Below are 18483 nucleotides of genomic sequence, written 5' to 3' on the forward strand. Positions count from 1 at the left end.
GTCTGAGGATCAGAGGACAGAGCCAGCCACTATATTAGACACAGAGGTCAGGCAGTGGTAGCACACACCCTTAATCCTATCACTCAGGAGGCAGAGATCCATCCGGATCTCTGTAAGGTCAAGGCCACACTGGACACAGAGCCAGGCAGTGGTGGCACACATCTTTAATCCCAGTACTGGGAAGCACTCATGCCTCTAACCCCAGGAAGTGACATGGCTGGGCAGAGAAAGGTATATAAGGCATGAGGAAACAGGAACTAAGGCAGTTCAGCTGAGACCCTTTCGGGTGAGAACTTAGAGGATTTCAGTCAGAGGATTCGTGAAGTTGGTGAGGTAATAGGTGGTGGCTGTGGCTTGCTCTGCTTCTCTAATCTTTAAGCTTTCACCCCAATATCTGGCTCAGGGTTTTTATTATAAAGAAGACTTAGAAATTCAAACAGAAGCTAGGCATCCATCTTCCTGAGCCCTCTCCTAGTAGACAGGATGTACTTCTTTCCTTTAGCAAGCTGTGATAATGTATGAAACACTGTTAACCAGGGTCACTGTTTAAAGAAATTCAACATCCAAACTTCAATTTTGTTGTTGTTGCTGCTGCTGCTGTCTAGAATTAAAGGGTTGGCATAGAAGTACTTTCTGATTTGCATATATCCAAATTCCTGAGCTCCCAAGGCATAGAAGACATTTAGCGTAACTACATTTTTGGTATAGCTTAGGTAGAGTGTGGGAGCCCGTTCTTGGGTTCCTTGTGGCTTTACCCAGCAGGTCCGCATAGAGGATGATTAGGACCATGGGCCTGAGTGCAGGTGTCTGAGATGGTCTGCACTTGGCTGTGCTGGGGGAGGAGGTCTTTTGCTTCACCCCTTGGCGTCTCTATAAAAACCCTGGTGCAGAGACAGTCGGGGGCTGTTGGAATAGGTTCCAGGCCCTCTCAAGGCTATCCTTTATTTTCTATCTGTTTATCTCCGCAAGATTCTCCGCAATAAATCCTTCTATCTAATATTTCCTGCTGCTCACACTCAAGAAAACTATGGGGAGCTGTGGGGTTGGTGGGTAAACGCCCCACAGTAGAGTAAATAATTTTCATCAACAACATTACAAACTTCCCCCAAACCTGGACTGCCAAATACCAGCTAAGGAAGGAATAGCCTTTTAAGTAGGCTACCAAAGGCCAGTTGTTCTAATACTGTGACATTAACTCTTTTCTGCAAACAAGGTCTATACTTTAATTAGTTCTCCCTAAAATATTTGTCCCCAGGAGCCCATAAGCTTCATTCTCAAATGGGTTACAAATATTCCCTCCCTACTTGTGGCCTTCCCCAACTGTGCTATGTCAAATGGCATTTTTTTGTTATTCTTATTTCTCTTCTTTATCTCATATAGTACCTATTAATTATTTTATTTATCTAATATCTGCCTCTACATTTGAACCATGAACTGGATACTCCAAAGAAACATTGTCCACTTGGTCTCTTGAAGAATCTCCAGTGGCACATGGTACTTTCAAAACTGGCTAATGAACGAAACCTCACAAGGCAACGTGTGTCAGTGGCTTGGTGACTATGAAGAACAATGGAATATATTTGTCAAACACACTTCCCCAGACATTTGTTTCTTCTTGCACAAAATATTAAAATTATTCTGTGTTCTATTTTTCTCAGTGATGTGTGATACTGGCCAAATTTCCAACTGAAAAATATGTAGTTACCATATTGTCGGGGATTAAGTATGCGACTGATCTCATGATCAAAAGGTATGAATTCTGGTTTTAGAAGATTGGTATCAGAGCAGTTATAACATGTCTTGGAATAACAACTATTTAACCTCTGTATAGCAACAGAAACACACGTTTTAAACTTTTCATTTTTCAAGTATGAAAGCCCAGTTTTCAAGTATGGGCTTTAAAAATCACTACAGTAAAAAACTGGAATACAGTAGTTTCATTATCCACAGGGGATAATTTCCAAGACTCCTAGTGCATGCCAGATACCACAAAGCACAAAACTTTATACATGCTATGCTTTCCCCTACATACAATACAATTTAATCTATGAATTAGGTAATACAATATTAATAATTCCTAATAATAAGATAAATAATTGTAAACAATAACTGTAATAAGTCATGTGAATATAGTCTCTTTCAAAATATCTTATTAGTAAAGATATTAGCTAGACAGACCTATAATTTTTCTTTTCTTATAAGGTTAAGAACTTTGACCTAGTCACTTAAAGGAACTACTTCATACCTTTGCTTTGGTAATAAGACAAGTCTTGTGCATTAGGGATCATTAAATGAATAAAATAAGAGATACTTGACCATAGCCCTAACTGAGTCAGTTAATCTGATAATTGAGATGGTACTTAGTAGTGAACAGGTGGGAGGCATACACAACATGAGCTTTTCCCATAACTCAGAATGACATGTAGTTTAAAATTTATGAATTGCTTATTATTGCACCTTTCTTTTAATATTTTTCATAAGATGGTTAATAATAGGTAACTGATGCCACAGAAAGTAAAACTACAGATAAAGGGAAACTAGTGTATATATTTTTAGACCAAATTAAACTCCCGATTTCTTGTTAAAAGTACTATAATTTCCTTCCTTCCTGATGAAGGCTTGAATCTGGAAAACACTGCCTTTATCTGACTTACCCGGTTACCAAGTCCTTCAAGTTCAAAAACTCACCTTATTTTTAGATCTATTTACTTCTCATTGTTATGACCACTCATTTCAGACACCCACCACTGCATGTCTGATGTTCAGTGCCATTCCCTATTTCTTGTTCTCTCCCTACTGGAATCTACTTATAAACTGAATCAATTTCAGTGTTCTAAATATCAAGTTTAATCAAATCAATATTATATTTAAAAACACCTAGATTTCTTATGACATTTAGGACCTCCTGCAGTTGAGGCTCATGCTTCCTTTCTTACCTTCCTAATTCACTCTGGCCCCATCTCTGCTTAAGTGTCCCTGCCCCGGCTGCCATCAGCACTCCTGGTTCTTCTCTGCAGAGAGTACTATTCCATCTATGTCCTACCCTGTGCTCTTAGAGGTATTTCAAACCTTATTTTTCTTCAGAGTATCTCTTCAGCATGCATAAATTCTCTGTACTAGTTCAGCATATACAACTTCTCTTACTCTTCCATGTGTATTTACCACCCAATTTTGAGCCTTTTGATAATATGGGTTCTATTCTCACATGTTCAATGTGTTTTCTTCTAGCACAGGGATTTACTAGCCAAGTAATATGACAACCAAACATAAAGGGCTAATCAGGGAAACTAAATGAGTAAATAAATAAATAAGTGGCTAATCAGTTTTAACACCGCTCTCTGAGTAACACTGACAGCACACTTCCTCTGTTCTCCAATCTGCTCAGATCCCAACAGAGCTTCTACTTCCATCCACAAGCCTGGTGTTTATGTTTCACAACCTGAAGGATAATAGTAATTGTCAATTATTAAAATAAATTTTTTGCTTAATTATTTTGGTGATCTTGATTCTAGAAAATATCTCAACTCTGAGGACCTTCTTTTCTCAGGATACATTCTACTTGTAGATCAACAGAGAAAACTAACTTTGAAAGATGAATTCTTACAGGATCTGCTTCACTAGTCACAGTGACTAAGAGGGAGACAGAGAAAGAAATATTCACAAAAGTTAAGATGAAAATTTAAATAGACTTACATCTTAAAATTTAAACAGTTTAAACTTTAATAGGATACCCAAAAGCAGTATTTATTCAGTCTTTAATACGAATTCAGCTTTTTGCTGACTTATAAAGTGAGTTTTAGTCCATTAAAAAGTATATTTCTTAGCTGGATGGTGGTGGTGCACGCTTTTAATCCCAGCACTTAGGAGGCAGAGGCAGGCGGATTGCTGAGATCACAGCCAGCCTGGTCTACTGAGAGAGTTCCAGGATAGTCAAGGATACACAGAGAAACCCTGTCTCAAAACAAACAAACAAATCACATTTCTTTGTGCACAGTAATACCTTAAAATAGGAAAGAGAATCAAACATCTCTTCTATTTGTTCTGAAGACTGAACAGATGATGATATTGGATGGGATGAATTCAAGGAATCTTTCCTCATGGTTTTAAATCGAGCATCTAAGAAGTCTTCGTACTAGCAAAAAAATAAAGTAGTAGGAAGTCATGACCAGTATAAAGGCAATTATAGCATTTATATAAATTATGCAAATTGCTACAAAATGAAAAAACCTGGGTTCACTAAATTTTAGGATATAAACTACTGAAAATACAGTGTATGAATATTCCATAAATTTAAAACTGAACTTAGAATTGAGGGACATGAGAATTAGCACTTCCAAAAGAAGAGTATAACTGTAGAATTAAGAATATACAACTAATGAAAGCAAATTTCCAAATCTGAATATCCAAGATAAATATCCAATGAAGATTAAAGTATATTTTTAAAAGTTGAAACTTAGGACAGAAACTTGGTGCTTACCTTGAGTTTCTGTTAAAATAATATGTAATTCTTAGTTAAGGTTATTTTAAATAAAGTACAAATCAGTCTGAAAGCATAAAGAGAGAGCTCAGCCAAGAGTTCCCCTAGAATGTATATTAGAATTTTAAGCATTCTGGGCACCCCCAAGTGGTGAAACTGTGTATTTCATTGCTTAATTAAGTAGCACACATGATTTAAACTACCTACTTAGTATTCCAACTAAAAATTACTTGCAATTTTAATCAAACCCTATATACAGAAATGTTAAACTTGAACTTCTCAAGAGTATTACTGCAAGTACCTGAATAATGTCTGTAAGGAGTCTAACACCAAGTCACAGAATTTTAGGGTTGAAAACATTTCTATGTGGGAGGTTTTCCTACAGTTTGAGGGGCTCAAGTTTTGTGTTTCCCCTCTGCTGCCCAATAATGCTTGAATTATTTCAGCAATATCTGCCAAATTATGGCTTACTATGAACAGCTGTGAGTACAGGAACTATCTCCAAACTCTAATGACACAACTCACAACATAATGCCTCTCTATAACAGGATGGTATTCAAGACTTTGAAACAGTATGACATGTCGTTTGTATACAGCAAGGAAAACTAATTGACTAATAGCAACTTATATGTTGTTTAAAAACTGTTGAAAGAATGCACTCAGTGACAATATAAAAAGCAGTATTGACAGCAGTCTTCATTTCATTTCTCTTAACACAAAGATTTTTAAGTTTTTTTTAACAAAACAAATTTTCCAACTTTAAATTCCTTCAAACAGAAGAACTATATTTATTTTAAAAAATGTAGCAGTTAAAATATTCATCCTAAAGTAAAAAATATGATCATATATAACTATTTCAATGTTCAATGAACTACATCAATCAAGAGTGCGATTTTAATTGTAAAATCTCCAGAATTATAGATTTTGCTATAGCTTTCTAAAAAATTTTCATTACTTCAAATGCATAGAAAATATACGGTAAATATAACTCATAACCTCAATATTCCTGCCTCATAGGATAAAGAAACAGAATACTTACACTGTTGAGCTCTTTGAATATTTTTTCCACAGAGAAATACTCCATGAAAGTCGCAAAGCCTTCATTTAGCCACAGGTCATTCCACCACTGCATTGTAACCAGATTACCAAACCACTGCAGGAAAGACAAGCGAGTAACCAGCATCTAGATATGCATATTCCCAGGAATTTCTTAATTGGATTAACTATCAGGCTAATTACAGATAATCAAATTAAAATGTCTTAAAATAAACTATATCCAGAGCAATTAAAGACTTATTAAAATGATACAAACTGTACCAAAAAATAAAGGTTTTATTTATTTATTAAAATAAAGATTTTAAAAGTTGTATAAACTTATTTTAGTAGTAAAATAAAAATGTAAACATTTTACCTTAGCTGAATGGGAAAAGCAGGAAAGACTGTGAATATACTTAGTAATTAAAATATGTATGAATTTTTTACATAAAATATACATCAGATTATATAGATAATGACAATTTTAAGCTGTTTCATTAAAGTGATATTTCTTAAATAATGAAATTATCTGATATATATATATGAAAATATACATATATACACAATTATTCATAACAACTAAAGATTTTCCTATTGTCAGAGGGTCTGGATTTCATGTTTCTCCTCCATTATCTGAGTTCAAGACACATGATTCACACAAGATTCAAGTAACATTCCTATAGAAAGCTGTTGTACAAGCACACACACACACACACAAAATCAGAGAAATCTTTAAATGTTTTCTTATACATGGTAGTAAAAAGAAGGCAAAAGGTAAGAGACCCTCCTAGGTCTCTTTTGGGTATGGAAAGATGGCTCAGCAGTTAGCACTTGCCCTGCAATCCTAAGGATCTGAGTTTGGATCTCAGCACCCATGTAATAAGCTACCATGTAATTCTCCACAAACGTCGGCAATTCCAACTCTAGGGAGGTACAAACAGGCAAATCACTGGGGTTTGTGGGCTCCCAACCTCACTAAATGTGAGTTCTAGGTTTAGAAAGAGACCCTGCCTCAGACAGGTAGAGAGTGATAAGAGGGCACCTGATGCACCTCCATATGTGCTCTCACATGCTCATACATTCACATAGACAGAACACACACAGACATACACACACACTCAGGCACACAGACACACACACTCAGGCACACACACACACACAAACTTCTTTTTAAAATACTTCAATATAAAGTGGTCATAGGGTATACAAATTTGTCAATGTGGACTGGGGTTTATTTCACATCAGCAGCAAAAATTAAGGTTATTACTACAATAAAACAAAATTACTTTTGAGAGTTCAATCATTTCTTTTTCTAAGATACTATCTTAAAAATCTGTTTAACAAGAAGATGAGTGATAAGCCCTAAACAAAAGAAAAAAAATAAGAGAAATAGTCTAGTGGTAATGAGTGGTCTCAGAAATAACAGGATTAAATCTTCCAGCCTATTTACAGCAGTAAATATATGCTTCACTTATCAGCTTGCCAAGAAGTTTTTACAAGGGTCACAGAGTCATCAACAGATGATGTTTGAGACCGAGTTAACTGGCCACAGCATTTTCTAGTCTTCCTTCATGTATTGCCACTTCAGTTTCCAAAACCACACCCTACACTAAAAAGCATCTCATATTTAGGGCACAACAGAGATAATATTTTGGGAATGGGGATATATATGGACAATTATTTTCTTTTTTAATCTTATACAAAGAATTCCTTCACTCTATATGGGGAGAGCTCCTTCTCCCACATTAATAGAGAACCTAGTTCTAGCAGGAAATAGAAAAAGAAATTTGGTCCTAACAACTGTGATTCAAGAATTGTTAGTAAGGAGTTGTGTATGAGCCCCACAGCTATGATCTGGTACTTAAGAGTTGAGGCAGGAAAAATGTGAGCTACACAGTAAAAAGGTTTTGTCTTAATAAAGAAGATGATGTAACTGAGGGAAAAAGTTCTATCCTACAAGGTTACATTGAGCAGCTGGCAGTTGCCAGATGTGATGCAGATATGTATTATTAAGGGAAAAATTATATTCCAGGGTTGGAGAATTGAGATCAGTGGTAAAGTACTGTCTAACAAACACAAAGTTCTGGGCTTGGTCCCAGCACTGGGGTAATAAAAAAGATAATCTGAGGACACAGTTATTCTTCAAGGTTACCATTTACTAGCTGTGTACATTTAAACAAGTCATTTCTTAGAGCTGAGTCTCAGTTTCTATACCTGTAAAATTGGATTACCACTCACCTTAGGACATTTGTGAGATGAGATAATAGATGTGAAAATGACTTAAATATGAAGCTCTAACATATTATTTTCCCTTAATCATTAAGTTTGTGTTTAAAAAGCATATTTTTATATAATAGCAACATTAAATCACAGAATAGTAATATACTTAATATTATACAGGTGCTTACTAAAACTCCAGGGCTTTAGATGTAATGCCCTGGTTGGTAATACCTGATGTGCCAGCTCATGAGCAATGATTTTAGTAACCAATTTTCTATCTGCTACTGAAGAACTGGCATTGTCATACAGAAGAGTCTCTTCTCGGAATGTAATCAGGCCCCAATTTTCCATTGCTCCCGCTTCAAAGTCAGGAATGGCCACCAAATCTGGACAACATGAAAGAAGAGATCAACTTCTCATCTACGGAACTCCCTAAGTCAAGATACTTTACCAAGTAAAGACAGTGAGATCTTCCATGATCTTTAACACACAGAATCTTCATTTCCCTAGATCTACTGCACCTGGTTGTCAGCTAGCTGAGGAAGACCTGATCAAATCCTTTTATGATCAACAATTCCACTGTCCCCCAACAAAGAAAAAAATAGCCATGACAATGAATCAGATTAGAGTAAACAAGACAAAGCCCAGGTCAAATCCCACTACGCCCTTCAGAACCAGCATCACACTGAACAGAACTTCAATCTTCTTACTTTCATGGGCTCCTGGTATATACTTTTTATTATTTGAATCAGAAATTTCTTGGAAGTTAGTCCAACTCCAGATGGAGCCCTAAGCATATTCCTATAACTCCATAAACTTTTAAGTTATATAAGTTATTTAAAGTTCAAGTTCAGAAAACTAGAGATTGTAAATAATCTTAACAAATATAATTTTTACAGCATTAACAATGTTTCTTGTTTTTTTAAAATAATTTTGGCAAAAGTTTCTTTTAAAAAATCATTTGTAAAGCAAATCTTCATTATAAATACAATAAAAATCAAAACCTCTATTAAATTCTTACCCAATTTCTTAAGTGGGTATTGAATTTCAAAGTAATTTTGATAAAACTCAAGGAGCTTTACAGTTGTGTCCAAGGCATGGTGAACTTGACCAATCTTTTCTGGTACAGCATATATTGAAACCTAAAGAGAAACATAATCCATGATGTAAAGACAGGTAAAATTAAAATGCTATGGCACTCAGCTGCCCACTATTAGGACCAGCAAGTTCAAGAAGTGCATACTATATGAGATCTTTTCAGATAGAAACTCTTGCTTATAATTCTTCCAGCCACACAGAACAAGTCAGCTGTATCCATACTTGCACAAAAGAATTACCTACTGTTTTAATTTTTTTAAAGTTTTACCAATATCTCAAATAAACTACTGTGGTATATCTCAGAGCAAATAATAAGCACTATCCTATCTAATTTTACATTCTTGTTCTCCTATGACATAGAAATGCTCTTATTTATGAACATGAAGACGATGTGTTATCTGCAGCCCCAAACTAAGGTGTTAATCCTTTCGGCACCTATTACTATGCCTGTACTCCAGTAGGCACTAAATACACATTAGTAAACAAATCATCAGTTGTTCGCTTGCTTTTATGGATCATGTAATATAAAAAAATCGTATCATTATATACTCTCACTATGATTCGGGTCTCACCTTGTCCATTCACTTCAGGATACACACTCAGGAAGAAAGCACATATAAAAAAGCACACAGGTTGTGTAAATACCTATGCTTTCTACCTATCATTTGGTAGATAAATTCATAGTTTAAGTACATATGATAGGATTATAAAAGAAACTGAAATTTGACCAAGGGATGCAATTATTCTCAATCCTAGAATAAAATTAAGAGAAAGGGTAATTTGGATATTTTTCTTTCTTTTAACTTTTTCTTCTCCTTAAAAGAATATGTGCAGCCTCAGCCTGGTCTAGAGAGTGAATTCCAGGACAGCCAAGGCTACACAGAGAAACCCTGTCTCAAACAAATCAAAACACAAAAACAACAACAAAAACAAAACCACGGGCTTTTAACTTCTTAATACACATACATAATGTGTTCATTATATTTATATCAATCTCATTCTAGTAAATAATAAAACAGTAGAAAATAAGCAAAGTGAAAAATATGTCTCAGTAGAAATATTTTTTGCCATTTTATGATCTGAAGGATTTAAAATATGGCCCCATGCATATTAGGCTAGCATTCCACCACTGAGCTATTTCCCAAGGCCGCTTTCTACTTTTTATTTGGACACAGGGTCTCATTAAGTTCTCCAGGCTCAGTCTTGAACTCATTTTGTAGCTCAGGCATGTCTTGAATCTGTGATCCTCCTGCCTCAGCATCCTGAGTAGGTGGGATTACAGGTCTTCACTACCATGCATGTAAGGGGAAAAAATGCCTTAAACAACATTTTGGGTTGGGTAAGAGAACACTGATTACTACCGTATGGTGGTTTGGGGTACAGCTCTGGGGTACAGGAGGAAGTTAGCAAGCCTAAGGCTCTGGGTTGAAACTTAATAAAAAAAAGATTAAAGAAAAAAAAAGGAAAGAAAACAAACAAACAAATATCTTACTCATGGTCAAATGAAAGTCTACTGGTAACTAGGCCTTAATAACTATAGCCTAAATTTTTTCTTGCCATCTACTGCTAGGACCATTTAAGAGATTTCTGTAACTACAGCTATGAAAATCCCTGCTTACTCAGAGCAAAAGGTTCTTTACGACTGAAAAATAGAGGATTTGGTAGGTTTAACCTGTCTGTGCCTTAGAGGAATAAAAACAAAAACTAGCTAACAAAAGCAGGACCAAACCTTATCATGCCCATGAGAAGTAATAACACGGCCTGTAGGATCTAAAGGACACACTGGCCTTCCAAAACAGGTTAACTGAACACATTACAGAAAACATGAATTCCTAACATAAAGAATATACTGAGTCCTATCCTAATGACTGATTAGATGAACTAGAAGGGAATGATATCAAATGTGCAAAGTGTACCAGGATGATTGAAAGACATTTGGGATATGTCCTGGCTAGTTTAATGTTAACTTGACACAAGCTAGAGTCTTCTAAAAGGAGGGAAACTTGACTGAGAAAATGCTGCCATAAGATCCAGTTGTAGCCGGGCGGTGGTGACACATGCCTTTAACCCCAGCACTCGGGAGGCAGAGCCAGGAGGTTCTTTGTGAGTTCAAGGCCAGCCTGGTCTACAGAGTGAGATCCAGGAAAGGCGCAAAGCTACACAGAGAAACCCTGTTTCGAAAAAAACAGAAAAAAAAAAAAAAAAAAAAAAAGATCCAGATGTAAGGTATTTTCTTAATTAGTGATTGATGGGGGAGGGCCCAGCCCACAGTGAGTGGTGTTATCTCCAGGTTCTATAATAAAAGCAGGCTGAGCAAAGCCCATAGACACAAACTAGTAAGCAGCATCCCTCCATGGCTTCTGCATCAGCTTCTATTTCCAGGATCTTCCCTGTTTGAGTTTCTGTCCTGACTTCCTTCAGTGATAAACAGTGCTGTGGAAGTGTAAACCAAATAAATCCTTTCATCTCCAGGTTTCTTTGGTCATGGTGTTCCATCACAGCAACAGTAACCCTAACTAAGACAAGATATAAATTATTTTAGAAACAAAAACATGTTCGTGAATAAATTAAAATTATAGCTATATTGATAATACTGTTGAGGTCTCTAATTAAATGCTACATGTCAGACGCAGTACTCATATCTGACTGATTAAACTAATTCTATCAACTAGCCCATCTATAACAAAAACAAAAGCAGGAAGAAAGGAAACAAAACAGTACAAAAAAGCCTCTAGAGAAGCAGGAAGCAGTATTTTTCACACCTGGCCTACAATTTTTTAGGTAATTCTAACATTCTTAAGAAGAAAAAAATCATTTTTTTTTCACACCAAATGGAACTTTCACTTTCTACTAAAAACAGGTAAGTTTAAGGAATAAAAACTGAAATATAAAAGGTAAAAAGAAAAATTGGTGGGAGGAGTGTTACTGGTATTGAACCTAGGGCTTGGCTAATGTCCCTAAATCCTGTTTTTTCTTTGAGGGTTGGACATTACAGCAGACTTTAGTAATAAACAGGGCATACATAGTAATCTACAGTTATTGATTAAAATTCAGTTTAGTAGTATAATTCTACCTCTTTATTCCTGAATCTTGTTAAACAGACCTATAATATAAAATAGAAGCTGGATTTTAACATCTTAGAATAACAAAAATTCTTCACTTACCTTCCAAGTTTTGGACTTCTGGTTGCAACACTTACACAAGTTACTGATGTCAGCACTATATAGTGGTGGAGAGTAAAACTCTCTCCACTTGCACCTAGGTCAATCACGTAACCTTTCTGAGACACTCTCTCATCAGAGATATGGGGCTAATGTTGTGGCCATCTTTATTTCATAAAATAAAATGTTTATAAATGAGTTCCTAGCACAGTTGCTAACACAAAGTATGTCCTATCCATTTCCTAATAAAAAAGGAGAAAAATGGTAAAACTATTGTTTAATTCATGCTGCTAAAAAAAACCCATATTTACTACTAGGCAGTACAAAAACTGAGATTACATCTCTTGGTATGCAAAAGATTAAATGATACAGTTACATATGGAAAAAGAGAATGTGTATTCTATCTATGCATATGTATATATGCATATATAATACATATATGCATGTAAATGGAATTTCTTTTCTGTGTGTGTCTGTATATATTACAGTCCTGAAAAAATGAAGTGTAGAGGGGATTAGAATTCAGTCTCTTCAAGAGATCAGAGCTAGTGATTATGAAGGAGCGATTCCATACCAAAGACATATTCTTGTTAAACTGTGCTGCCACCTAATACAGATGAATATAAAAGCCTCTGCCCACCACCCAAAAAAAGCTATGTGAAACACTTTTCTTGAACTTTCTTTCCAACACCAAGCACACATGAGGATGGATTATATATGATAATGAATTATTACACTAGGAGTGATGGAAGAATTCACTCTAGAACAACTGAAAACATAGCTGAGCTTGTAAAGAAAGGTCTAAATATCAAAATGATGAATTTTAATGTAATCCTACAGACAATAACAAGCTAGCATGGCAGATGGGGAGCAGGTTTGGAAAGGTAAGTAAAGAGAAAGTAAGTACTTAAAAAATAACTTCTCTATCATCAGTGTTTCTCTCTCTACTATAAAATAAAAGTTCAAACAACTATTTATACATGGATACTAATGACAAAAAACAAAAAAGCCTTATTAAAACACAAATTATGAGAAAATGGAAATAAACCAGGCCCTTAAATTAAACAATCTTACACATAAACTCAAGCAGGACTTGCTTTTTTCTTCTGGTTTTGGAGACTGAAACTAGAGTCCTTCACATGCTTAGAAACACTGCTGATCTTAGCCCAGCACCTAAAATTTTTTTAAAGAGTATTCATCGCATTTTTACAGCTAATTTAATATGATAATCAAAAGCCACACAAACTACTCTAACTCAAAGTATGGCAAGCAGAGACTCATACATTTTATTTTAGTTTAAACCTAAAGAGCAATATAAGGCTACTGACCATCATATTCTACAGCACAGTTCTAGAAATATTGGTATATTGTGTTATCTTACTATGATTCTATTCCAAAATAGAACACTTGAAAACTATTGACTTTCAGGTATTAAATGAATAGCAGTAAATAAGAGTTAAGTGTTGTGGGATATTTGATCACTCTGTGACATCCTGAGACTGAGTTAATAAAGTAACCTTGAATGAGGGGGTGGAACCAGCGACTAGTTGACAAGAACTAGTCAAGAGTATATGGAGGACCCAGGATGCAATAGAGGCACAGGAAGGAATAAGGAGGGACTTGGAGATTCCAAGGCTTGTTATACTTCCTTTTTGGTCTAGGAAGTGTGGAGAGAAGGTCAGCTAGTCACTCCTCTGCTATGTCTTTGGTCTATCAGGTTTTCACCCCAATATCTGACTCCCAAGTCTTTATTGCTAATAGAACAACTTAGATAAACACAACAGTTAAGTAAGAATAGCATTTCTGTTATAAAATATCAGAATCTGATCTAAAAGCTTGTCTTCATAAGGCAACTACCAAGAACCATTAAAGAATTCTACTTAGCTTACTATAAATAGGCTTTCAGACAATTAGTACACCAACATACCAGGGTTCCATTTACATCCTGACTCAGGTTTCTCATCTCCCCTACAATGAAAGCAACCAGGTATGTGCTCATTTTCACACTTTCAGAAAACTCATCCTGAATAAGTCCTTCTTCTGTACGGACCGATGACTTCTATAGCCAAAGGGGAAAAAAAGATGACAGTTCTGTAATTAAAGCAATGACAAATATACTAAGAAACTAAAAATACATGTAGATAATAATTGCATATTTTAATCTTTCAGCACAAATTTCTAGAGAGCAGAGCCCCTTGTTTCAGTTTCTTTTACTACCCTTGATCAAGAGGACACACTGAGTACAATGAGAACCCCAATAGGGCTCTCAATATATTTAAATTACAGGGAGCAGTGGCTATTGTCTCTCCATTTAAAAACTGTAGCAAAATGCAAATCCTTACCCCACCCCACAACCTTAGGATAACTGACTTCAAGAAGGAACTGTAGCTAAGAGATCTTCTAACATGATCTAGTGCTCCTTGGAGGACCCCCAGGAAAACTTAGTGGAATCAAATGTGTTAGGCCACTAGAGAAGTCTGCAACAGACTAAAGGTGGGGAAATGCCAGCAACTCTCTGGATTCCCCAACCATGAATCAGGCTATGCTTTAGGTTATTAGATAAGTAGGTGCCCACCTCTTTAAGAGACTGATTAGGGTGAAGAGTTTGGCTATGAGTAGGGTTATGACAATAAATGATCATGCTGTCTACTGTCTATGGGGGTAAACTGTATTACCTGATGGCTGTGGCTATTTCTCGTCCCTAGCTACACAGGTTCTAGGAAGCATTACATAAACCGCACAAGGCCATTCAGGTAGACACAAAAGGAACCCCAAGTTCTGTTTAGCATAAAACCCCTCTGTTTGGTGTTATCCCTACTACCTCCCATGCAACTAACACTCAAGAAAGAGGCTACTGTATTTGTTGTCCATTTCCACATGACAACAATCCAAGTTTCATTTGCCAAAACACCAAGAATAATCACAATTCCACACTCTCAACAATGCTTAGAAAAGCAAATTCATTATGTCTTGAGTAGTTTACTGGGTTTGTACTAGTTCATAGTGTTAGTATTTGTGCAACTGTAGAGTAAGAAAAAACTTCACACCTCCTCTCCATGCATTCTAAATCCTGCAGGGTCTTTTCCTTCCTCACGTGTTCCTTGAGCTGACAAATTTTTCCATTTTTATTTAACTATTTCAGTAATATATACATATGTGAATCTAAATATTCCTACCAACAGTACAGTAAAAAGGAATCCAACTGTTCTCAGAGATCCATCCAAAGATTTTACCTTCATGTCACAGTACCTTAGGCATATTGGATAACGCAGTGTGATGCTCATTCCTTGTAATCTTGATGACAAATGTGGCTTTAAATCCTGGTTCATCAAAACAGGGAAAAGCAGATCTTGCTGCCAGAGGTTCAAACTGAGTTGCTACAAAGTACCTAAAAACAAATACAAATTCAATATAATAGTTACTGTCTACTAGACAAGGCACCCTGCCAAGTACTAGGGATATGAAGACAAATACAATTCCAGGCTTGAAGCAATTAAGTAAGAGAGACAGAAGTCTAAAGTGGAGAGAATCTTCTAACAGACTTCTGATCATATCCTAACAGTGGAAGCACATTAGTAGGATCAAACAGCATAAAACAAATTCTGCTGGAGTTGAAGACACTGGAGAAACTAGTACACAATCTGAATCGGTCCTTGAACACCAAGAATACTTGATAAAGTACAGAAGGGGAAAACAAACCAACCAACCAAAAACAAAGACGAATAAACAAAAAAACCACTTGAGAAAGAAAATAGCATAAGGAAAGAAGGCAGTATGTATCTCTAAGCTGGGGCAGCTGCTGAGTGTGGTGGGATTCACAACAGTAAATCTTGAAAGAGTTTTCAACATGAAGTTCATACGGATGATTGTCATTAATTGCTACTAAACATCTGGGTTTGCAATACTGAATCTCAAATTTACAACATTAACTTTCATGAAAATAGAAAAGCAGTTGTTCTTTAACAGTATTCTGCTTTCCTTTTTAATTTCAGAGATAAACAGAAAGGATGTTCTCCTTTCTACACCACAATAGCAGCAGTTAAGACTATAATACATACAAAGAAACTGAATTACAGGTCATGTGAAAAGCACAAAAAGAAACAAGGGCTAATGGTAGATTTTTAATCAAGGAAGAAAGCTGATCATCATGTGGAAGACCACACAGAGTATCAGGGCAAGTGCACCTCTCCTGTACCAGTTTAAATACCATTCATAGGCACTTTGGTCATGGTACCCTCTGTTCCTAGGTCCTTAGACTCCACTTTTAGAGGACAAGCAGAAAAGAGAAAACTAGATTTGGGGTCTACACTTATTAGCCATATAACTGTTATGTTTATAACCTATATCAGTGTTTTTATCTTATATATTATGATTGAGACAGGATTCCCTGCATCAAGCCCAGAGTTTTGTCAGAATCCAGTAAAACTTTACAATAAAACAAAACATTTGTATACTACATAAGTGATTCTATATAGATGCATACTACTAATACTAGGAAACTACAACTCCTTCCCACACTTAAAATCATTTTGTCTTTCCTGACAAGGATGGGCCCAGAAAAGGCAGAATGAACTTCATGATAACCATGCCATTTCTAACTGCCAACATTCTTACATAGTAAAAGGAACAGGATAAAGTCTCATTATATCCCTGTTACTCACATTAGAGGACCTATTTATGGATAAAAATTACATCATAATGATCTTCCCTTTGTTTGAGACAGTCTTTTTTTTTTTTTTTAAGACAGGGTTTCTCTGAGTAGCCCTGGCCATCCTAGAACTCATTCTGTAGACCAGGCTGGTCTCAAACTCATAGGGATCACCTGCCTCTGCCTTCCATGCCGGGATTAAAAGCGTGAGCCACGAAGAATATGCAATCCTTTTCGCCAAGATGGTGCCGAAAGCGAAGAAGGAAGCTCCTGCCCCTCCCAAAGCCGAAGCCAAAGCAAAGGCCTTGAAAGCCAAGAACGCAGTGCTGAAAGGCGTCCACAGCCACAAAAGAAGAAGATCCGCACATCACCCACGTTCCAGCGGCCCAAGACCCTGCGGCTCAGGAAGCACCCTAAATAACCTCGAAAGGGTGCGCCCAGGAGAAACAAGCTTGACCGCTATGCCATCATCAAATTCCCCCTGACCAGTCATGAAAATGATAGAAGACAACAACACACTTGTGTTCATTGTAGATGTCATGGCCAACAAGCACCAGATCAAACAGGCTATGAAGAAACTCTCTGACATTGATGTGGCCAAAGTCAACACTCTCATAAGGCCTGATGGAGAGAAGAAGGTGTATGTTCGGTTGGCTCCTGACTATGATGCTCTGGATGTTGCCAACAAAACTGGGATCATCTAAACTGAGTCCAGCTGGCTAATTCTAAATATACTTTTCTACCACAAATAAATAAATAAATAAATAAATAAATAAATAAATAAATAAATAAATAAATAAATAGGGTGAGCCACTACCCCCCAGTTGAGACAGGATCTTAAATAGCCCAAATTGGTCTCATATTCACTATGTGTACATACACAGTATACACACATACACACACACACACACACATCTTGAACCTCCTACCTCGACCTCCCAAGTCTAGGGCTGCACATGTGTTCCATGATACCTGACTATATATCCTAAAATTCTATGAAAATCCAAACCAAACTAAAACAAAACAAATTATTGTTAAAGCAATATAATAACTATCTCACACAAATGTCTCTGAGAATACTGCTTTCTGAAGATACGTCTTTTCTATTCTGAATACTTGATGCCTATTCTTTCTTTGTGACTATGTTTTGTTACAGCATTTCCATAAGCCTATTTGAAGACAAGCTGGGAGTTGAGTAAGAGAATCCTAAGCACTGGCAAAAAACGTGCAAAAAAAAAAAAGTGTGAATTGGGGAAATAGTTCAATACAGTGCTTAAGAAACATAGGTTTGAGTTCCCTCTCTGTCAGACTTTACTGTATGTACCTTTGCCCTTGGCTATTATGAATATATTAGCATTTCTTAGTGAGTTTGACAAGGTAGAAGACTAAAGAAACATAAAATGCTCTGAGCAGTTTCTAGTGTTTTAGTTCCCAGTAAGTATTGGCTACTGTTATCCTTAGTTTTAGGAAATACAGAGTTCAACATGATAGGAGAGTAAGGGCTGTGAGAAAAAACAAAGGCCAGACAATGAAAACCTTCAAACTGTTAGAAATAAGAACTAACTTCAAAAGGACTGTACCAAAGGCCATGACCACTTCTACTAATGGAAACAAGTGCAGAGATAAGAATAGGCATATGTAACAGTGTGGAAAGTAGGTAAAGTTTCCTGACCACAAGCAGTGTCTATTCAAAGCATCAGACATTATGATTTTCCAGGCAACAAGAGCATTGGTGGTATAATGGTAAGAAAAGCTACCTTCCAAGCAACAAGAAATACACCCCCCCCAATCATTTTATCAGTTTAAATATTTATTCTAATTATAGCAGGGGTAGTCTCCAGCAA

The 18483-nt window shown here is 36.2% G+C and overlaps 1 protein-coding gene and 1 pseudogene across 2 annotated transcripts in view; one reads left to right on the top strand and one right to left on the bottom strand.

Annotated features, from left to right (window-relative positions):
- Positions 1-18483, bottom strand: part of LOC114691312 (leucyl and cystinyl aminopeptidase) — a 96959-nt gene that overhangs the window by 34045 nt on the left and 44431 nt on the right. For both annotated transcript variants that reach the window (XM_028866566.2, XM_028866565.2), the window contains exons 3-8: positions 15241-15379; positions 13919-14050; positions 8754-8874; positions 7964-8118; positions 5517-5630; positions 4001-4132 (exon numbers count right to left, since the gene is read on the bottom strand). In XM_028866566.2, coding sequence (XP_028722399.1) covers positions 4001-4132; positions 5517-5630; positions 7964-8118; positions 8754-8874; positions 13919-14050; positions 15241-15379 — 793 coding nt within the window. The remainder of the gene's footprint in view (positions 1-4000; positions 4133-5516; positions 5631-7963; positions 8119-8753; positions 8875-13918; positions 14051-15240; positions 15380-18483) is intronic.
- On the top strand, positions 16796-17367 carry LOC114691314 (annotated as a pseudogene).

Source organism: Peromyscus leucopus, chromosome 8a (genome assembly GCF_004664715.2).
Source record: "Peromyscus leucopus breed LL Stock chromosome 8a, UCI_PerLeu_2.1, whole genome shotgun sequence".
Classification (NCBI taxonomy): Eukaryota; Metazoa; Chordata; class Mammalia; order Rodentia; family Cricetidae; genus Peromyscus; species Peromyscus leucopus.